At 36.4% G+C, this 22,677-nt stretch overlaps 4 protein-coding genes across 6 annotated transcripts; 1 reads left to right on the forward strand and 3 right to left on the reverse strand.

Annotated features, from left to right (window-relative positions):
• Nucleotides 1–430: 430 nt before the first annotated feature.
• On the reverse strand, nt 431–9,339 carry LOC101901573 (AP-3 complex subunit beta-2). 2 transcript variants are annotated; one of them, XM_059122365.1, is made up of 9 exons: nt 9,179–9,339; nt 8,334–9,037; nt 6,212–8,276; nt 4,258–6,152; nt 4,116–4,200; nt 3,996–4,056; nt 3,800–3,928; nt 646–767; nt 431–581 (listed from the first exon to the last, which is right to left on the reverse strand). In XM_059122365.1, exons 2-4 carry the CDS (start codon nt 9,021–9,023, stop codon nt 5,380–5,382), a joined length of 3,528 nt encoding a protein of 1,175 aa, XP_058978348.1. In that variant the 5' UTR covers nt 9,024–9,037; nt 9,179–9,339; the 3' UTR covers nt 431–581; nt 646–767; nt 3,800–3,928; nt 3,996–4,056; nt 4,116–4,200; nt 4,258–5,379. The 2 variants fall into 2 exon arrangements, with proteins under 2 accessions (XP_058978348.1, XP_058978347.1); XM_059122364.1 differs by having other exon boundaries at nt 3,800–3,938.
• Nucleotides 9,340–11,766: 2,427 nt separating this feature from the next.
• On the reverse strand, nt 11,767–16,681 carry LOC101901410 (myotubularin-related protein 10-B). Its single transcript, XM_005180332.4, has 2 exons — nt 13,390–16,681; nt 11,767–11,996 (listed from the first exon to the last, which is right to left on the reverse strand). Exon 1 carries the CDS (start codon nt 15,879–15,881, stop codon nt 13,482–13,484), a length of 2,400 nt encoding a protein of 799 aa, XP_005180389.2. The 5' UTR covers nt 15,882–16,681; the 3' UTR covers nt 11,767–11,996; nt 13,390–13,481.
• A 1,241-nt stretch (nt 16,682–17,922) lies between these two features.
• On the forward strand, nt 17,923–19,592 carry LOC101901135 (protein SREK1IP1). Of its 2 annotated transcripts, none has more exons than XM_005180331.4 (3): nt 17,923–18,036; nt 18,204–18,355; nt 18,428–19,592. In XM_005180331.4, the coding sequence occupies exons 2-3, from the start codon at nt 18,251–18,253 to the stop codon at nt 18,962–18,964; spliced, it is 642 nt and encodes a 213-aa protein (XP_005180388.2). In that variant the 5' UTR covers nt 17,923–18,036; nt 18,204–18,250; the 3' UTR covers nt 18,965–19,592. The 2 variants fall into 2 exon arrangements, with proteins under 2 accessions (XP_005180388.2, XP_058978349.1); XM_059122366.1 differs by having other exon boundaries at nt 17,924–18,036; nt 18,186–18,355.
• Nucleotides 19,495–21,425, reverse strand: LOC101900957 (centrosome-associated protein CEP250). The gene is made up of 2 exons (XM_005180329.4): nt 21,267–21,425; nt 19,495–21,210 (listed from the first exon to the last, which is right to left on the reverse strand). Exons 1-2 carry the CDS (start codon nt 21,329–21,331, stop codon nt 19,602–19,604), a joined length of 1,674 nt encoding a protein of 557 aa, XP_005180386.2. The 5' UTR covers nt 21,332–21,425; the 3' UTR covers nt 19,495–19,601.
• Between the last annotated feature and the right edge of the window lie 1,252 nt (nt 21,426–22,677).

Here is a 22,677-nt window from a genome sequence, read left to right on the forward strand (position 1 = left end):
GTGTGGAACCAAAATAACCCCGGAACTGTATGTGCCACTAGTACGTCTCTGCTTGAACTGTGGACGTCTAGGACACATTGCTATTCGTTGCAGGTCAATGAAAAAATGTTTAAATTGCGGTAAAACTATGATATGTCCCAACAACTGTCCAAAGGAACAAAAATGTCAAGATTGTCGCTCAAGTACTACATGCAAAGATATATGCAGCTCCCCGCGTTGCATCCTATGCAGCAGTATTGATCATCTCGCTACAGATTCCAATAAATGCCCAAAATGGAAATCCGAAAAAAATATAAGGAGTATCATGGCCCTCTCCAATCTGTCAAGAAAGGAAGTTGTTCAGAAGTACCCTGAAACACAAAATCGATTCCAAATTCTTTCAGAAGAAAAATATAATAATGCATTCCCCCCTCTAATAAAAAACAGTGCACCAAAAAGAAGTGTTTATGAGGAAATAAACAAAAGAGTTACAAAAACAAAATATAGCCAAGTTGCTTCACCCAGAATCCAAATACGTCACGCCATTGCCGATCCAATCCAAATATCGCCTTCCAAGCCCACCTTCAGCCAAGATAATTTCTCTAAAGTTACAGAATTAGAAAAAACTCTTAATCTTTTTGCAAAAGAAATGTCAAAGATACTCACATCTCTTAATAGCACAGAAGGCTTAAATGTACTAAAAAGTTTCCAGCAGTCACTGCTCCCATTTGCAACAAGCAGCTTATTAACAGGAACCAAAATCACAGTCCCCACAGACGACTCACATCCTGCAATTTTTAATAAATAAATAAATTAATATGAATCTACTACAATACAACGTACAAAGTTTAACAAAAAACAAAAACTTCCTTGAATTTCACCTAAAAAAGCTCAATATAGACATATGTTTTTTAAGTGAAATATTTAATATCGATGAAAACAAAAATTTATCAACTTTTCAAGATTATAAAATAATGTCAAAAAAAAGAAGTGATAACTACGGCGGAGTAGCTATACTCTTTAAAAACAATATCCAATATAAAAAGATTCCTTTTGAAACTCCTCTCGACATACTAATTTGTCAAACTACCAACCTAACAAACAATTTAACATTAGTGTCTGTATACTTTCCACACTCTGTCAAATGTGCTACAATTAAAAACGAACTAGTGAAATTAATATCCTTGGTAGAAAATCGCCCAAATACTCTCATATGCGGAGACTTTAATGCCAGACATTCTGCTTATGGAGATATATATGTCTCACAACGTGGAAAGACTATAAAAGAAATCTTTGACGCTACGAATTTTCGATGCTTAAACGATGGAGGATATACGTTTAAAAAAAATATTACGGATTTGAACGGTTCTGTTTTGGATCTTTCATTTTCCAATTCCAACCTTCAAATACAATGGAAAATCTTCAATGCTATAATTGGAGGAAGCCATCACTTCCCGATAACACTAACTTTCAACACTATCAAAAATAAAGGGCAAAAATTTTTAGCAAAAAAACAATTGTTACGAAACCTGGGGAAACTGTCTCTTAATGACAACTTCGATGAAATTCAATCCAAAATAACAGCGGAAATTAAGAATTCTACCTACACTTTAAAGGAAAACCAAAAAACACCAAAAATCTGGTGGGACCCATATGTAGAGAAACAATATCGTCTGCAATTAGCAGCTCAAAAAACTTACGATCTGCATAATAATGACATCAATGCTAGAAATTTAATAAAAGCGATCAAAAATTTTAAAAACGCCGTGCAATATGCCAAAAAACATTCCTTTAAGGAAAAAATACAAAATTTAAACAAAGAACCCAGTTCTAAATCACTTTTTCAGTTTGTTCGTGGCTGCAAAAATTTTCTATCATCTCAAAGCAAAAGCAAATGGTCTTCCGACAACAACAAGCGGTTTTTATCTCACCTCAGAGAACAAGTCTCTGACAATCTTCCAATTAAATTTACTGTATCTTCCGAAACAAATCGTACAGATCTAATAATCGATGAATTTCTCCTAGTCCTCAAAAATAAAAAGAAGCCGTCCGCTGCTGGTTTGGACGGTATTTCTTATAATATGATAAATCATTTATCAGACTCTGCGAAAGCCTCCTTTTTTAAAGCAATAAACCAGTTATGGAAAGCATGTAAAATAAGAGAAGACTGGAGAAAAATCAAAATTGTACCAATACCAAAGAAAGGAAAAAATCTGGATGTTTTTACTAACTATAGACCAATAGCTCTCATCTCAGTTCCTCTAAAAATAATTAATCTGATAATTAAAGAACGTTTGCAAAAATTTATTGATGATAATAATATACTGCCCCACACAACTTATGCATATAGAAAACACATGTCCTCGTCTATGTGTATCAACAACATTCTGCACACTATTAATTATCACAAAAATATGGGTGAAAAAGTAATTATTCTTTCTTTGGATGTTGAAAAAGCCTATGACTGCGTCAAAATAGAAATACTTCACAAAATTCTGCAGGAGATCGAATGCTCACCCGAAGTTACAGATTGGATAATCAACTTTCTAAGTCGTCGAATACTCGTAATGGGAGATGATTCACTCGAAATATACAATGGACTACCCCAAGGCAGTTGTTTAAGTCCTTTTCTCTTCAACATATACACTTTGGGCTTACACGGAATTTCCAACATCAACACTTATCTTTTTCAATTTGCGGATGACTTTATTTTGTTATCTGCTCACAAAGACTTTGATTCGGCAAATTTAAATCTACAACAAAAAGCCATCGAGTTTCACAACTTACTCTCACGACTTAATCTAAAATACAATGCTGAGAAAACTGCCGTCATGTACGTAGCCAAAGGCCCAAAAAAAGTTCCATACATCAGACTACAAGGCACACAAATCACTCCAGTTAACAGCATAAAATTTCTGGGAAGGCACATTAAAAACAGCTTATCTCTGAAAGAGCATTATGACGAAGTCATTTCCTCCTGTACAACGTCAATTAACGCACTAAAAATGATCAACAACAACAAACACGGCATGCTCCCCAATATCTCAATCAATCTAGCAAAATCACTAGTTTTCTCTAAAACTGAATATTGCATTTCATCAATGGCCCATATGCCTGTATATTTAAATAAGAAACTCACCACCTTTCAAAATCAATTATTAAGAAGGAATCTTGGCCTAACACCATCTACTCCTACACACACAATTTATGCTTTAGCACTAATGTTGCCACCCGAGCAACGAAGTCAATACTTAACTGCAAAAGAATTAATAAAATTTAAATGTCACAATCTACAACTGTACAACAGTATATCCAGAAACTCCTCAAACAAAACGAGCCTGGGACTAATTTACACCAAGTTTAAACATATTTTTGATGAAATTGTGGTCAACAAAGCCGAATACCCCAGGAAAAATATAACCTTTTTTATGAATTTATTCAATTCCTCCAAAAATGCACAACCCAATGAATACTTTAGAGCAATGTTGCAAGAAAAACTTCAAAATCTAATAAACACAGGTCACTCTATTTGGGCAACAGACGCTTCTGTTTCTATAAATGAGACCGGATGTGCAGTGTGCAATATCACCAAGGACCAAAATTTTCTATTTAAAATATCAAGAAAAATGTCATCCCTGATGGGTGAATTACATGCAATTAACAAAGCGATTGATATAATGATCGAAGACAAAGTCAATAAGGCAACCATACTAACTGACAGCAAGAATGCGTGTCAAATTCTCAAAAACAATTCGGTACAAAACTACCTAGCCAACGATATCATCAAAAAGGTCAACAATAGTAAAATATCTCTACTCACCTTTATTTGGACTCCCTCGCATATTGGTATTCCTGCTAATGAACGGGCAGACTCCTTTGCAAAATGCGCAGCCCAAGTCGGGGCACCCATAACCACTAAGCTGGCCATAAAGGATGGCTATTCATTAGTCTTTCAACACCTATGGAGAGAATGGAACGAAAATTACAAAAATATCATAACGACAAAAGGCACATACTTCTCCCAATTTTTTCCTGAACCGCCAACTCGTCACTGGTTTGCCGGCACCAACCTCACTCCTGGTAACATAAAACTCATTAATCGTCTTTTCACAGGCCATACCTATGGCAAAAATTACCTGTTTTTGATAAAAGCTGAAAATTCCAACATATGCGAAATCTGCAACATGCCAAACACCGACAATCATCAAATCTTTGTATGTCCTAAATACAACAGTGAGCGGTTAAACTACAATTTTTTCAAAATTTTCTCGGACTTACCTGCGATTCTCAAAACCTTCTCCAGCGAACACTTTAATGAATTGTGCAAATTCATTAAGAAAAACAACATACAGCTATAATACGCACAAACCACTAGAAGAAAATAACAATAAAAGGAACTAACAATCGATATCCGATAACTTAGCAACTGGTACATGAATACTTCGGGTATCGGGTACCAACTACCTCTTGACGAAGAAATCAGCTATCGAGTCCAAAAAAAAAAAAAAAAAAAAAAAACTGAAGTGATGTCATTTGTTATTGCAGGGGCATATGTTGGGTGAAATTTAATACTTGCGGTTAACAAAAAGATTCAAAATTTAAAAATATATTGATAAATTATATAACAAGGCATTATTTTTCAATGAAAAGTTACTTTATTTTATTTTTGTTCACAAGCATTGAAGCATTTGGAAAATACACAAAAGAGAGAGAGAGAAGAAACCTTAAATTTCTTGTCATTTGTTTTAATACAAAGTTAATTAGTTTAGGTATTTTTTGTATATATAGAAAAAGCGCATATCGAATCAGCAAAATAATAAAAAAGGATCAGTAATAGTTATATATTTTTATTAGGATTGGGGTCTCTTCTTAACTAGCATTCAAGGAGGGTGTTGGTGGTGTGCCAAGTATAAGGAAATTATTTATGCAGTTTCTCTCGATAATGTTTTTCTTTCTGTTCTCATCATAAATACAGTCATTTTACATTTAATTATATATTTTTTCTTTAATTTAGCATGATAAAGTAAGTTTTGTTAAGTAGTGTTTCGTTTTTTGTTTATGGACATCAAGTTATCGTTTTTAACCAGTAATTTCTTAATTAGTTTTAGTTTTGAAAAAGAGTTGCTTAGCTTTTTTGTTGTGTTTAACAGGCAAAGAATAACTACTTAAAATTCCTCATTTTGTTTTAGCTTGAATTTTGGGAGTCTTTTTTTATATATATATACCAATTAATTATCTTTAGGAAAATCTTTTTTTATACCAATAAATTATTTTGTTTTTTTTTTTACATTTAAGACCACACATTTGAATTAGAAGTCAGAAAAAATACATGCTCACATTAACTTATAGCTAATTTGTTCTTGTTTTTAACAAAAATGGATAGATTACTTTTCTTCCTTCTCAGTTTTTAAGTGTTGTGTTCAAATAATTTGTAAGCTCATTTAAAACCATTGAACCAATGACCATTTTCTCACAGTTCACTTGAATTAACAATTCATCGTTATTTGACCAATCACACGACAACAAGACCAAACTTTTGGAAGTCATTGTTTGACCCACAAAATAGTGCAGGGGATTTTCTGTAGACTGTGCCAAATAGGCCACATTTACACACTCAAATATTTTCTGTTTCAATGTGGCCAGTTTTATAATTTCATTGTTTAACTTCAACTTTATTTGATGTTCATTCATGCCACGTAATTTAAGGCGTTCCTCCTTGAACATGGTCTCGCTGATCTGTACAGATCTTATTAGTTCACCAATCAGGGGTTTGAGAGCCACACGTGAGGTGCCCTTATCCGAAGTGATTTCGAAATCAATAGCATGTGTGGAATCGTTGAAATCTACTCCTAAAATACTGGTGGCACACTGTCCAGGTTGTAGCAGATTCACTGGGGCAAATTCTTGCATTTGCATGCCAGGTGGCAGAGATTTTTGTCCCATTTGTATATTTGAAATTTCCTCAGCGGATTGATTGACAAATTGCAATTCAATCGAGACCATTGAAGAGGAATAGAGATGTGGTGAACGGGTATAACGATAGCTAACCTGTAGGCCATGGCCAGATAATTTGTTCAGCAATTCCTTGTGGTTGTAGGATATATAGGAGGGTCCTACAAGCTCCAAACGATTGGCAGCATTTTGGGGCATCAACGTAGCAGCCATTGGGGTGCCTGGCGAAAATATTAAATAAAATAGTTAAAAATATCTCATAAAACATGTCATTCCTTACCTGGTGTCAAAAATCCACCCAAGGATGGTGTCATCACTGGCCCAATGGGCGGTATATCATCCAAATCGAGTAATAAATCCAAATTACTTTTGGCCTCCGACTTCTTGGCGCCTGTTGCAGCAGCTGCTTGATGATTTGTCTTTTTGTTATTGTTGTTCTTGGCAACGGAATGTTGTCCAGAGTCCGTTTCAGACTCCGAGGCGGAACCCTCACTTTCACTAGCCGATTCAGATGATGAAGCAGAGGAAGAAGATGAAGAGCCATACGATGATGAAGATTCCGAATCGGAAGTACCCGAACCATTGGCATTGTTGGCAGCTGGTATACGATTTTGTTTAGTTGCATTGTTGTTCAAAGCATTTACTTGTGCTTGCTTTGTGTTCGAGGAGCTAACAACAGCAGCTGCTGCAGCCTTTTGTTGTTTATTGGCATTTTCATTTTCGTCGGACTCCGAGTCAGAACCGGACGAGGAGCTACCCTCCGACGAAGATGATGAAGATGACGAGCCACTTGAATTGTTGGAATATTCCGAAGACTTTCCTTCCGATTCGGAATAGAATGTAGAGTTTTTAGTTTTTTGCTTGCCATTGTTGTTGTCTTTCAGGGGTGTACGCTCCTGCTGATTGTTATTGGCGAATTTCGGTTCATGCATAAAACCTTCTACATTGCGCACAGAGGGATCCGAACCTTGTTCGGGGAAACTGGGCAAATCATTGTAACCACTGCAGCGCATATTCAAATAATGCGACAATGATCCGAGCTGATAGTTATTGCGCGTGTGATATTTACTCTCCAACGTTGGGGCCGGCTTGGCAGACAAAAATATCTTTTTGGCCGCCTCTGACAGGACACCACTTTTACTGTTCACCGGGAATATGAATTGTTTCAAATAACGTGCCCGATCACGTATATCATAGTTAACATCATAACGTGCCAGGGTGAAGACATACTGACACAGCAGTGAGGTCTGTTGGGGATTGGTGAGATACAACTTTACGGCCATGTTCAGGACCTGTAACTTCACGGAATCCTCCTCATCGACAAAGCTCTTGGCCAGCTTACGTAGGACATCTGGTGCTATTTTGGGCACTTTTTCGTTGTATTCCCCAATTAGCCATAGAATTGAGGAACGGGCTGCTGGTACCTTAATGAAATCCAATAGCTTTGCCATTTGGGAAATAATTTCATAGTGTTGAGCCGCCTTAGTTTGCAACAGATTCTTGATGACAATAACACTTTCGGCCACCACATGTTCATCACGATTCGACAGCAAATGGACGAGACCACTGAGGCAAGTCTCCGTTACCTCTTTAATGGAAGCTGCACATCGTCCAATGGCCTGAATTGTTGAGGCCACAAAGGAGCGATCACTACTGGAAATATAGGTTTGGAATTCGCGCAGTATCAACGATATGCTGGCAGCCGAGGCCAGATTTGTGAGGATTTCCAATTTCAGCAACTTAATGTGGGTAGGATCACTTGTGCGCACAAAAAACGATTTTATGTGGGGCTCAAAAATGGCCTTTCTCTTTGTCGACATTGAGGCAATGCAGGTTAGGACCACACTTTGTACCTCTTTGTGGGAACGCAGCAAACGTATCAGAGATTTGGCCACAATTTGTACCTCCTGACGGGGAGCCACATGATGATATAGCTGGGCCACAGCCATTACCACCGAGGCATTGCGGGATTGCAGCAAAGGTTTTGTTTGCCTCAGCAACAAGCGATGGTCCAAATCCACATGGTAACTGGATGAGGGAGAAGAGTTAGGAGATTTTAATTTGGTTTTGGATGTCTGCTGTTTTGAGGACTTTTTGGCATCCTCGCCGCCATCACTATCATCGTTGGTTTCCGTTTCAGAATCATCATCATAGAATTTCTTGTTGGATTCTTGTGCGTTATCTTCGTCGGAGGCTTCATCGGCATTGGGATCCACAAACTGGGTGCGGGCATAGCGTGTCAACATGTTAATGATAATCACCTGGCCCCATTCATCCACATCGACCAGGAGATTGCACAGTTTGCGATAGTTCTTGTGGATCAGGTCGACGCGTTCAGGACAAACCTGCAATAAGGAAGACATTTAATATGTATGGAAAGGAGAATAAGTAAATGAACTTACCTCTTCAAAAGCCATTACTGCCGAGCCCACAACCAAAGTTGTGCGATCCGATAGCAATTTTTCAATCACTGTAACCAGTTCATCTTTCTGCTCTGGATCAACGGAAAACAATTTCGGTATTGCATGGGCGGCCGTCTTACGAACATAGGGACTCATATCACTGGCACTATCTCGGATGGCCAACATAACAATGGGCACAATCATTGTCACCCGTATGGAGGAGAGAACCCTCAAGGCCGAGGCTCTTATCAACTGATTGGGATCCTTTAGAGCCCTTTGAAAGGTACTTATCGAAAGCAAGGCCAAATCTTGTTGGTCCTCACAATACCTCACCAAATAGACATACACCAACTTCTTCACCTCAATATTTTTCGAAACTACATTTTTCACAACAGCCGGAAATAGATCACTTGCATCTCGCCCCCGGGCAATCATGCCGATTATGCGTTTCATGGCCTCCAATTTCAGGCCATCTTTGTTGCTATCCAACATTTGCTTCAAGTCGTCATGCTTACGCCCATCATATTTAAATATGGAACCACTGGCTGGATCTGTGCCATATTCAATGTCCAAGCCTGTCTGGACACCGCCCCTGTGCTCGCCATAGGCTGCAAAGGCATTGGACTGTTGTTGCATTGTACCGCTACTACTACTCCCCGCAAAAGTTATTGGAGAACTTGATGATAGCATACAGGTGCAGGTTGCTGTGAATGCGAGAGTGAGAAAAAAATTCCCCCATGGGGTGGGGGGAGATGTCAATCAAAAATCATGAAAAAATTCACTGATAAAGAAAGCAATTTTTCCCAAGTTTTTTTCTCTGTTTTCCGTTTCCCGTTTTCACTCACCAATAAATGCAACAACATATATTTTTAAAGAAAAATACTATAAATTACAACAACAACTTGCAACTATTAACTATTTGTTTATTAATAAAGGAATTTTTGCAATATTTGACGGCCAATTTTTTGGTGACGTATGACGTATGTAACGATAGGTAACTCAACTTTCGATTAATCGATTACATTGTGAATGTCGTAGTCGACTATGGACTGTGGTGAAAATCGATAAACTAACTACTTATTGTCGATTTTGGCATTCATTGGTTTTTGGTAGATCAAAACAAATCCATGCAAACTTTTTATAAATTGTTGAATAGACACATTTTATAAAATTATAAAATATTTCAAAATTTAAAGTTATTTTTGCAAAACATTTTTGATATATCAATGTTTACAAATGCTGATGCATCTCCCTGTATTCTTTTATCATGTTCTTTTTATCACTCTCACATCCCTGGTTTTTGCATGTGCTAATCAATAACAAAACATAACGTTACGTTACGTCGGCACAAAACCCAGACACAATAGACTGTTTAAACAGGGTGCTTCGTATGGACAAGGGAAAAAAGTAAGCATATATTGTATTTAATTAAAGAAATAAACAGTTAAAAAAGCTTTTTATTTTGTGAAGAGTAAAATTTGGCCACATAAGAAAGATATGGGGCAAAAAGATCTGAGAGACATGTAAAACTAATATGGTATATAAGGTTTTTTTTTTAATAAAAACAAATGTTTTGTTATATGTTTATACCCTCCACCATAGTAAGGAGGTTTTTTGTCATTCCGTTTGTAACATCTCGAAATATAAATTTTAGACCCCACAAATTATATATATTCTCGATCAGCATAAAATTCTATGTCGATTTAGCTATGTCTGTCCGTCTGTTAAAATTACTCGTTTCCAAACGAAATGAAGACGTTTGATAACATTTTACTCAAATGTATATTATATCTGCAGGACTTTTGCTATTGACAAATTGTCCGTGCAGGTCCACGCCTTCGTATAGCCCCCATATAACGGCACCTCCCGATATTCGTTATTTTGATGATTTTATCGACATTATTCACCGGAATTGTTTCAAATTTGGTATTTGAAGTTCGTAATGGCCAATGACAGAAAATTGTCTGTGCAGATCCACGTTTTGGCATAGCTCCATATAATGGTACCTTAATTCCAGGCGATGGATGCACGACCGAATTTAATAGCACGTTTCAAATAAATCTTCATAAAAGAAGTTAACCCGACAAAAAGCTCTAATGTAAACATGCGTTTTACCTGTTTATTCTATTAAATTTTATTCTTTCATAAAATATTATCCCAAACATAAGAAATTCTATTCCAAAAAAATGCACAAAATTTTTATTTTTTTCCGGGCTTATTCGTCGTGTAGTCCTTCCTTTTGCGCTCTCTTCCTTTTGGCACTCTGTTGTTGCGATAATTCCATTTCTGTTGGCTCCTCCAACACGTTCCCATCAATATGTTGCAATATTTCTCGAATCTTAACCTCCACATCACCGAAATTGTTAACCTGTAACATAGCCATACAATGATGTTGAATTACAGGATTTACCATGCCACGAATTATTTTGGCCATAGAAGCGGCAATGCATGACTGGCTGGCTGCCACTGGTATTTCGGATGACTTTTGGGTACGTTTTGCCATGCTGGTGTCGGGGGATTAGAATTGTTTTCTGTAGATATTAAAATTGTACCGCCAATTTTTTGCATTTGTTTAAAGCGGATGTAATTAGCTGTCAAATAATGATCAGGGTTGCCCGTGGATAAAAAAAACTCATAGTTATATCCCGTTTACACGATGCAATGAAGATAAAGTGTCAGAACTAAAATCCTAGACTCAAAGTTTTACCATTACTGAATAAATTCCCACTGAGAGCGATTAGAAGTCCTCTTAAAATTAAAATACTAAACATTATAGAATACCTTTATTTCATTCACTTTTTATTTCGATTATAGAGCTTTAAATTGTTTTATTATACATTTTATGTATATTGAATTTTCTTTTATCATTTATAAATATGTTGGTTTCTTTTTGTATATAATAAAGGAATAAAAATTATATTAATAATATTGTAATAAATACGCATTGTGTTTTGTGTGTGTAGGTGTAAATTGGGTATGTGAATTCTTTTTCTTCGTTTAACTTCAAAACTTAAAAATTAATCTATTTAATAATAATCATAATAATAATAAAAACATTAACAAATTATTATATTATTTGCATTATTTAAAAAATAGAAAAAAAAAACGATGATAATAGGTGCCTGTTCCAAGCTTGTATTTTTTTATAGTATATATATATTTTTTTAAGGAAGAAACTAAAACACATATTTCTTGGGGTTTTTGTATTCTATGCTTTTCTTTTTGTATAAAAATATATTGTTTTTGGAAACATTTTGTTTTTGCACTCCAAAAACCCTTTTTTGAGGAATAAAAAACCTAATTTTAAGAAAAATCTTGAATATATTAGTATAAAATGTTGTTATTGTTTAATACTTGAAATCGCATTCCGACCTAATTTGGAGGGGGGAAAGTTAGGCATTTGATATTTGATTTTTTTTTTCACCTAGCCACGTTTGTTTTTTCAATATAGCGGCTGGTTATCCATTTTTGTTCAAAACGACGCTGAAGCTTTTTTTAAATTAGTATTAGTTCGTTTTTTTTGTATCATATAGATTATTTTCAATAAATTTTGGCTTATGACATATGAATATGCATGTTGCAATTTAGGGTTTAGCAATAGTCGGTATAATTGTTATACCAATTGATTTTTTTTATATAACAAGTAACCAGGTAACATTAGATCTGCAATGGAAAAAAGATAGAGATAAATAAAAAATCGATAAAAAAATATAATAGATAAACATGGGCAGATAAAATAAATGGTTAAAATGATTTTAAACAAGTAAAAAAGCAGCTAAGTTCGGCCGGGTCGAACTTTTAGTACCCTACACCATTTCGAAGGAATTTGAAAATTTTCAAAAAATTCCGAAAACTAACACTTAAATGAAAACCGTTATATGGGGGTTATACGAAGACCTCCATAAAAAAATTTTGTCATAGACTGTAGCAGTACGAAATTTGAAACGATTCCGGTGAATAAAGTTGTTGAAATCATCAAAATTCCGAATATCGGGAGGTACCGTTATATGGGGGCTATACGAAGACATGGACCAGCATACAAAAACTTTTGTTATAGGCTGTGGTACCCATTACGAACTTCAAATACGAAATTTGAAACAGTTCCAGTGAATAACGAAGCTAAAATCATGAAAATACCGAATATCGGGAGGTACCGTTACATGGGGGCTATACGAAATTAACCTGCCTACTGGTAAACTATGCATGTATGCAAAATGCCCAAGTGAAATTTCAATCATTTATTCATATTTATTGTTTACTTTTCATCTAATAACGAAATCGGAGTGATTTTGAGAAATAAATTTGATGTGTGGCTAGGCCATCTTAACAAATCGTAATAGTCCTGTGTTTACATATTATTTGTTTCTCTCTTTTGCCAAGAGTTGCTTACAGGGAATGTCATGAAACCGTTATCTGTGTTATTGCATTAGGTTTTAGGGTTGCCATGCTAAGTGTTAAATAGACAAAGATGCTTTGCATGATTTGCAATTGTTCAACAATGACATTCTTCTTCTTTTTTTTATTTTCACCAGAAAAAAGGCATTGAAAACCCACATTTTCAAACGGATAGAGCTTTGATCACCAATGAACATTTTTGTAAAGAAAAATATTTATCCATGGTTAGAACATATATGATTAACCAATGGAAGTTTTCAATAGAAGACTGGTTCACCTAAGCATGTTTTTTTATAAAAAATAAATCTTAATCAATTTATATTTTTTATTGAAAATGGTTTAGAATATAAAGTTTTCTGTAAAAAGTGATTTTTTAATCTAATTCCATTTTCAGTTAGATATTGGCTAATAAATTTATTTTATATCCCCTCCATAAAACTTTGTATGCATTATCTTGTTTCTAAATACGATAACTACCTACATATATCTTATCTGTAGTTATTCTTCTATATTTAGTGGGGGATGGCATATTTATTGCGCAATGTTAATGCCAATAGACAATTCATACTGAGTTCTTCAAGAAAAACAAAAAAAAAAACGTGTGACAATGTCAGTGTACTCAAATCGAGAAAAAAAAAACGACAACAACAACAACACTTACCTCTTTGCTTGCTAAGGAAAGAAACCCGATTCTGCTCCAAGAACTTTCTCTTCATTCCATTCCATGCTAGGGGCAACCATGTTCCCCTATGGCTAGGCAATTGATAACCTATCCATTATCGATCCCTCCAATAGATATTCATGACTACTGGATAAGATATCATGTAATTGTTGCGTTTCTCCGGTATTTACACTAAATGGAAAGAACGATGAAATTTCGGGTAGGACACTGGAAACACCCTCGGGCGTTAGGGCAGCAACAGCAGCTGAATTAGAGTGGGGCAATGAGATGCGACGACGACGTTCAACACCATCGATAATCTCAGGAGATGGGGGCACGGCAGATGCCTGATGCTGGCCCGGGGCCATTACAGCGCCAGGGGGTTTCTTTTCCTTGGTCAATTCATAGTAGACATCCGGTAGATCATCATATTCTTGAAGATCTAAACATCTTTGTAATTTCGAGACATTGCTGAGGAGAAGACGATGCTGCAGCTCAATTTGGGGAAAACCACCACGCTTTATCTCGACAATGGGCATCCAACGATAATAGCATTGTTCCCATATGGCCATGGCGGACATATGATGATCGGGCTGGAGATAACGGTCTTTGGGTATGGAAGATTGGGCCACAAAGCTATTGGGACTTAGGGTGGAGCGTTGCAGAGCGGCAGCAATTGGTGGTTTGGCCAGACCGGGCAGCATAATTCCTCCCGCTGGTATGGCCACTGATCTCCTGCAGGGTACTTCCGACTTTTGCTTTTGATAGAATGGATTGGTAAAGAACATTTTATCTTTTTCCAAAAACTGCTCCGACCAATCCCAAACTGGCCGCAATATCAATTGATTTTCTTTTACAGCCTTCAGGCGATCCGCATTACAATCGAATTGGAACGTATCAAATATGGGCATGAAACACGCATCCCACAATGTGGTTAAATACGTTTGTGAGAATTCAAATTCATCGGGATATTGCTGCAGCAGCTGCCAAACGCTATCTAAGAACAGAAGAAAAACTGGACTTTCCTCCTGCGGCCCATTTGAGTCTGCCTGCTGGCGAATGTGGCCCAGGCGACGTTGAAAAGGATGCTCCAAGGCCACCCATTCCTTCTGTATCAAAGACTGGAAACCGTCTATGGTGCGATAGAATGGATCCAAAATAATTTGAGTCAATGAAGATACCACACAACACAGATCACGGCCATTGGTTTCCTGCAGAACACAGGTGACACCTTGGCGCAACTTCTCAGCTGCCTCGCAGGAATAACGCAGACACAAGGATACATAAAACAGCCAATTGGATTTTTCAAGCAATACCAAGAATTTAGAGTCTTCCACTGAGAAATGTTGAGGGCTTTCTGGGGCACAAATACGCCGCAGCTTTTCATAGGCCTTGTGAACATCCAAAATGGAGGGCAAGCGGTCGGTTAGTTGCAATAAATGTAACTGTTTTCGATCATTGGCCGATCTGACATTCTCCAACATTACATTTTCCGTTGTGTTGTCCTGTTGACTGTTCTTCAACTCAGCCAGGCGCACCAGCGAAGCATTTCCATAGCCATAAACCCAGAAGACAGCTCTCGAATCACAATAGGCCAGTGTCCAATTCAAGAACATTTCCACAGGACAAGCCTTGGGTATGACGAAATGGGCAGGCAATGTGTAGCGGGAAGAGTGGCGATCATTTTGCAGTAATGGTTCAGAATCCGAGCTTATCACCTGCCAATTTGAGGTGCCACAGCGAATTAGCTCCCGCGCCCAATCATTTTTCGTTGTATACATACTAACCGAGGATTTCGATAGGGTTGAGTAGTAGGGTTCCTGATAGCAATAGGCAAAACTGAGATCATGCCGTGTGGGAAAGGCAAATCGGGCCAGAGCCGAGGCAATGTGTTTGCCCCAATCTTTGCCACCTTTGGAATACTGAAAAGCGAATTTGAGTAAACGGAAATTCTTGCACAATATGTGTAATGCAGCAATGCGTCCACTTATGGGTTTCTGTTGGGCATCCAGTTTCTTTTTTCGTCTTCCCACATTGCCTGGTAAGGCACTGACAGCTTTGCCGGTTTCAGCCACTTGATAGACATGATCAATGTTATTGAGGGTAATATCGTTGCGGGAGAGCAGTAAATGTTCCTGGGCCAAAGATGCAACAGATGAAAGCGTTGATTCCCGCTGCAAAGGAACAAAGGCCAATTTAAAATTCGTGACACTTAATAGACCAAAAACTGCCTCCTTGGAACCTCCATTTGCCCCTCCTCCCTCTCCTTCACCAATCAAGTCTATGGGGGCAATCGATGGAAACAAATAGGCCGGTGCAGAGGCCACCACCAATTCATTGGGCAACAGACGGGGTTTTGCCAAATGCACATCGCGCATATCTCCCGGCAGATTCCATTCATCATCGGTCAAGGCAGAAACATCCCCTGCTGGAGGTGCAACATAACTGGTGAAGGTATTGCGCTTACGTTGATGATCCATTACCAAGTTCATAATAAGGCCGCCGTCGCACAACAACAACAACTGCTACACGATGTCTTCCGTCGTTCCGTTTGTGGTAATTTGGGCACAAACGTTTTGAGCATAAATAATTATTGCTGATATCCGGTCGGTTCGGTCAAACGCCCTTATTTGCCACAGAGACCGACCGACAAACACACAGGCCGAGCTTATTGCACACAACAGTAATTCTAATGTCTATTTTAGTTAAGGCAGGCAGGCAGACAGACAGACAGCTAGGCAAATGGCACAACTTTCTTTCCCACCAACGTCCCAACGTCTGCGATTACTTTTTCGCCCCAAAATACCCACAAAAATTATGATGATGATGACGATCTTGCCGTGCCGTGTCGCTGATGACTGATGCTTGGCTGTGGGGCTATGGTTTGGGATTTTTTTGTTATTATTATTTTTATAATTTACTTTATTGTTGTTGTAATCTCTGTGTCATGTTTGTTGGATGGATGATTCTTTTTTTATTCATTCGCCTGCTTGCTTATCCCCCTAAAACGACAACCAACCAACATCGACGACGACAGCAAAAACAACGACGGCAACGTCAATGTTTGGGTCTGATGATATTAGTTTTTGTTTTATCAAATCTCTTGAAGCTTTCGAAATGTTTCCATTTGTAAACTGTTTGATTTGTACAATTTTTGCAATTAGTTCACTATTAATTATAATTTCCCGTTCTTTGTTTGCCTTCGTTCGATTTTTTTTAATTTTTTTATTTATTTCTTCGTGAGTTTCTTGTATTTTTTTGACAGCTCTTCATGGTGTTGTGAGAAGGTTGAGTAATGGGTAATTTACAGTAACTGGGTACTCTTTGAGTACAGAGAGAGGGATATATTAAACAGGGTATGAATAGAATTTTATTTATATTTTCGAGTAAATATTTTATTTATTTAAAAATTGAATTATAACACGGAACACGAATTTTATAAAAAAAAAATAACTTCAAGACATATTCCAAAATAGTTGCTAACTTTCTACATAAAAACATTATCTCTGTGTATAAATGTATTAATTTGAATAGTAATTTAAATTAAATGTGAAGAGATAAATATTCGATTAAAACAGAAGCAGCATCTAGAAAAGGAGAAATCAGGTTAATTAATTTTTAGACTTTTGGTATTGAAAAGTGACCATATAGGTCCACGTTTTGGTATAGTCTCTATTTTCGTTATTTTGGCGATTTATGCGACATTATTCTCCGGAAATTTTTCAAATTTGGTATTTGAAGTTCGTAATGGATACTACAGCCTATGACAGAAAATTCTCCATGGAGGTCCACGCCTTCGTAAAGCCCCCATATAACGGCACCTCCCGATCTTCGGTATTTTGATGATTTTCGCGACATTATTTACAGGAATTGTTTCAGGTCCACGTCTTCGTATACACCTTAATATAACGGCTACATTCGGTATTTTTAAGATTATAACAGAATTTTTAACGGATTTTATTTTAGTGATAATTGCTAAATTCGTTTCAAATGGTAGTTCAAATAATAATGGAAAACGATGGCCGGCTTTTAGTGCGGCTCTGTAATACCTTTATGAAATGTCACAAAATATGCCTAGGCATGAATTCAAGCTTCTTATGTACTTACACCCTTATAGTACGTTTATATATATGAGGGTTAACCCACTGGATTTGGATTTAAATTGTCATATCCATTACTTTTACTTCAAATAAATCCTCTCAAAGTAGGTTAACCCTACAAAAAGTTCTAATGTAAACATGGCATTACAGCTTTTTACTAGTTTTTCTATAGACCCTTCATATCTCCACTGCACTTTAAGGAAATTAATGTCCTTTATCAGAACTTATAAAAATCTACTAATTTTGCCATTTTTTGTCGATATCATAAAGGAACAATCGGTGTCTAATTAGTTTTACATTCTTGCAACTGTCCATAAAACACTTAGCATCAAAGTCGGGCACTCTTTTTTCCCTCTTAAATTCATTTTGTTTTTGGAATTGGCATTTACAGTTCCATGCAATGAATACATTTTAGAACCCTGAAACTGAATTTTTCGCTTCTCTAGAACCCTACACATTGTTTTTACTTTTGATCAGAATTGGACACGAAACAAATCCAAAGGAGCCGGGAAGGCGACATCCAGTTGTATTTCGTAGTACACTAAAAGTACGTAAAATTTTCCACAGCTTCGTAGGCATTTTTGAGGAACCTAAAAGCCAAAGGCTGTTCAATAATAAAGTCATCAAAGAAAACATCAAATTCACCCCAAGCACTCATTAATTGGATTCTTTAATTTGTACTCTCCTGTTTCCCAGCTGTCCAACTGTGTTAAGGCTCTGCCTGTGCTGTGAACATAAGAATCCCTTAATCATCCCCCACAATGAGTTTTCCCTTGACAAATCCCAATAAGGAATCCGCGAGGGCAGCCTGCAAAAAATGTGGCTATGCCGGGCATTTAACATATCAATGCCGCAACTTTTTAAAGGTAATTAGAGCTATTATTTTTTTTTTTTTTGAATAACCTATGGATGTTTAATTATTTGTTACATCCCTGCAGGTTGATCCCAACAAAGAGATTCTATTGGATGTCGAAAGTACTAGTTCGGATTCAGAATTGGATTACCTAACCCCATTGACTGAGCTGCGCATGAAAGAGCTAAAGGAAAAGGAGGCGGAAATATTAAAGAAAAGTAGCACTAAGCCAGCTAAAGCCAAGTCATCTTCCAAAACTAAGAAATCTAAAAAGAAAAAGAGCCACAAACATAAAAGCAAAAAGAAACGTAGCAGCAAAAGTAAGAAACACAAAAAACGCGCAACACCACCCACCTCCTCCTCCTCTGGTTCAGAGTCTTCCTCCTCCCTGACGTCTTCGTCATCAAGTGATAGCAGCACGGAATCAGACTCAAGTGATAATGAAGAATCGTCAACAAGTGAATCGGATGAAAATGGTCGCAAATTGAAAAAGAAAGGCAAATATAAGCGTAAGGCTGTGGAAACACCGAATATGAGACGCAAGAAAACTAAAGTAAAGAGGAGACGTTACAAGACCACCGACACTACCAGTGATTCGGAGGAGGATTCTTTTTCGGATTAAAGAAGTAGTGAATATGATCTTTTGTCGCTTCTTTTAGAACTCAAGTAGTTGAACAATAGGACATTAACAAAAAAGAAAAATGACGCGATCATTACAATCCAAACATACTTGACACGGAAATTATTTCCAAGAAAAATTGGTTATTTATTTAGGTACTTACAATTGAAAAGAATTTATTCAAATGTGAATGAAACCGTATATACCCCTCAATATACATAAGATGTAGTAAATAAATATATTTATAATAACCAATTAGCATTTTATAAGACTGTCTTTTCAAAGTCTTAATTTTGAATATAACCACCGTATAAGTTATTTAATTTTTAAACCACCTATCAAATATAGCAATAATTTATGACAAACTTAATATCTTTTTTAATACATTTGTTCTTGCAATTTTCGATAGAAGAAAGTGAAAATTCCATTTAAGACTTGTCTCTTCATTTTAGTAACGTCAATACGTAATGTTTAATTAACAGACAATTATCTTATGTTATTATAGAAAACAAAAACAAAATAAAAAAAGTAAATATATATACAGTCATTTATGTATAATTATGTATATAAGATTATATGTATTTGTAGTATGGAAATTGCATTAAAAAAATACTTTTCATTTTGAATCGAATATTCCTTGTTATTTTTGTAATGTTTTTAGGGTTTGTTGTTTTATTGAGCTGGCCACAATGGCCAGAATTTTGTCCATATTTTCCAAATTATTGCTTTCCAATTTTTCATAAATATCAGCATATAAACTATTCATTATGTTTTTCACAGTTGCCTCCAAAGCATTGCTTTTTTCTCCCTCATCTTTCTTTGTCTTATCAGCTATTTCGTGTTTTAAATCTTCTATTTGTTTTTCATAATCACTGAGCAAATGTGTCTTTTCTTCTTCCAGCACTTTCGCCTTTTGTTTTTCTTCATTCAAGTCTTTTAAGAGTTTTTCGCTATTGCTTTCCAATCTCTCTAATTTCGTATTTGTTTCCTTCTCCAAGCATTCCTTTTCATTGAGTTTCTTTTGCAGGGAGGCAATGTTTTCCTGCTGGCTTTTGTTTTGTTCCAGCGAGTATTTTAAAACTGATCGTAAATCCCTCAAATGATTCATATCCAAATCACTTAAATCCTCCCTAAACTCATTGAGTATTTCTTTGGATTTTTCCGTAAAACTATCCTTTTCGTCTTTTCTTGTCTCCAATAGCTGTTTTAATTTTCTATTTTCCTTTTTTATATCCAACAATTTCTCCTCCAATTCCAATATTTCATCATCTCGGTGCTTTTTCTCTCTGCCTTCCCCCACAGCGCTCGACCTTTCCATTAAATCTAATTTATCCAAAACCTTTTCAATTTTGTTTTCCAATTTGTTAACATTCATGCGTAGCTCTGTCCCCTGAGTTCTCTGCTCGCTTAGCAGCATTTGCATATACTGGGATTCCATGAGGTTTGTGGCATATGCATTGGAAGGATTAAAGGCCAGTGTTGAGCTAATAATTTGTTGATTATTCTTCAGGTTGGCTATTTTATTTCGTGGCGCTATACTGGGTTTTGGTGGCAATGGCATTTTAATTACCTCCGTATCGGAGGAATCACTAAATTCTGTGGTGGTCTGCAGGGCATTGGATGATAGCTTGGGCAAAGGTTGTCCCATTTTGGCCATGCGTTGTATCAAGGCATTTTTGGAATCCGCTGGGCAGGGCTTGTCAGGGACATCAGGCAAATTAACATGACTACTTTCTTTTAAAGTTGTGTTTTCATCACTAATTTTGTCCTCCTCTGTGCTCGCCGTCTCACTCTCTTTAAACGTATGACCACATCTCAGTAATTTTTCTTGAAACTCTTCTTCATCTGGTGGATTATCGAAACTAAAACTCCAATATTCCTTATCAGCATCATAGAATTGCCAGTACTTTTGCTGTCTAAACAACAGTTGCTCGTTGCGGGGCAAATTCAGGGTGACCAACACTTGACTTTTGGATTTGTAGAGTAAAAGACTATAATCTTCATTGTCTGGATTCTTTGTCAATGCCAAACCAACCTTTCCCAATAGCTCTCCTTGCCGGTAAACTGTTACAACTTTCGCCAAAAGAGGTGGAGCCAATTGTTGGCCTTGTTTGCTACTGCTGGGATTTTCATTACTTGCTGGCTTTAAATCTTTGGCTTTGGGTCTTTTGTATTTCAACGATTGCTGTCGCTCATCAGGGCTATCATCGTCAACAAATAGTTGTTGCAGTTTTGAGGATTTCTTATCACTGCAAAACAATTTGGAAAAATTAGAAAGATATTCCTCAGTGTGTGAGCTACTTACCCTGTAAGGGTTCCAAAGAAATCCTCATCGGTATTTCCATCAAGATCGAAGTCGAACTTGCTCATTCTGTCGACAAGTAGTGATCTGATGCTCCTTTGGAACTTGGAGACCGGACAGACGGAACGATTCACTGTGAAGTGATAGCTCCCGATAAACAAACTTAATAACAGCTGACATGCGTACACTGTAAGAAAAAAAAGAATATGCTTTTTTATATTTTATTTTTTAGCACGCACAATTACAACAATTACACATACACATTTGTTTAACACATCTTCATGTTTTTTGCAATAAATTTTATACGAATTATATATAAAATACCTAAAATATTAACGACGCTACTGAGAAAAGAAATGAAATAACGAACAAAGAACACTGCGATATGGCAACACTGAAACGAAAGACAACAAAAAGTGTTTTCTAGATCGTAAGACTTTTTTGTTTACAAATGGGGGGCAGACACACAGTTCTTTACAATTCACTGTAAATTGATACTCACGACAAACAACATTAACAGCTGACAGCCGTACACACAAAATAAAATAATGAAACGAGAGGCACTGCAGAGAGAGTAGAATGAGCTGCCTCTGCTTCCAAAAATTCAAAAATTTTACTAGAAAAATTTTCTTATTACTGGAAAATTAAATTATTAAATTAAATTATTCACAATAAGTTGATATCTGGGGTTATAATAACAGTAAAAATCTATGTTAGATGCTAAACTGTTTCAAAACGTAAATTTTAAAATTTGGTGAAGGCTTTTCCTCTATCTTCTCACCCACAAGTTGAGAAATTGCACACGAATGATTTTAGAAAGGAAATCTTGTCATGTCTTGTTCATATATTCACAAACATTTGATATCTTTCCATTATGGATTACGTTTAAATGTCGTAAACTTTTGCATATATTACGGCATTAAAATTTACTATATAATTTTTGTGGCGTTAATATTTAAACTACAACTGCTGTTTAAAAAAGCGTATAAATCGGATACCAAAACCATTATAAATGGTAAAAATGGTGCCATGTTTACTTTTTAAAAGTGGTCACACAGAATTCCTCTATTTTTCTCACATACGAGAAATTGCCTACGAAATATTTGATAAACTGTTATTTTGGAAAGTAAACGTTTTCATCTTTTTTTTGGTATTCACATTTAATTGATATTTCCTATTATGGATTGTCGTACACTTTTGCATCTATTACGGCATTACAATTCACTTTATTTAAACATATTAGTTGTGTTCCAGAACCTGCAAATTAGTACTAATTAGCACTAATTCTGCTACAACGCGTTCCCGTACTCCAAAAACTAGCAAAACTTGCAGCTCTCTCGAGAAAAAATGGCACTGAGTGGTGCACATTTCTGCTTGTTTTAGCTACATGAATTTGGCCGAGCAGAAATGTGCA

This window comes from Musca domestica, unplaced genomic scaffold (assembly GCF_030504385.1).
Source record: "Musca domestica strain aabys unplaced genomic scaffold, Musca_domestica.polishedcontigs.V.1.1 20, whole genome shotgun sequence".
Taxonomy (NCBI): Eukaryota; Metazoa; Arthropoda; class Insecta; order Diptera; family Muscidae; genus Musca; species Musca domestica.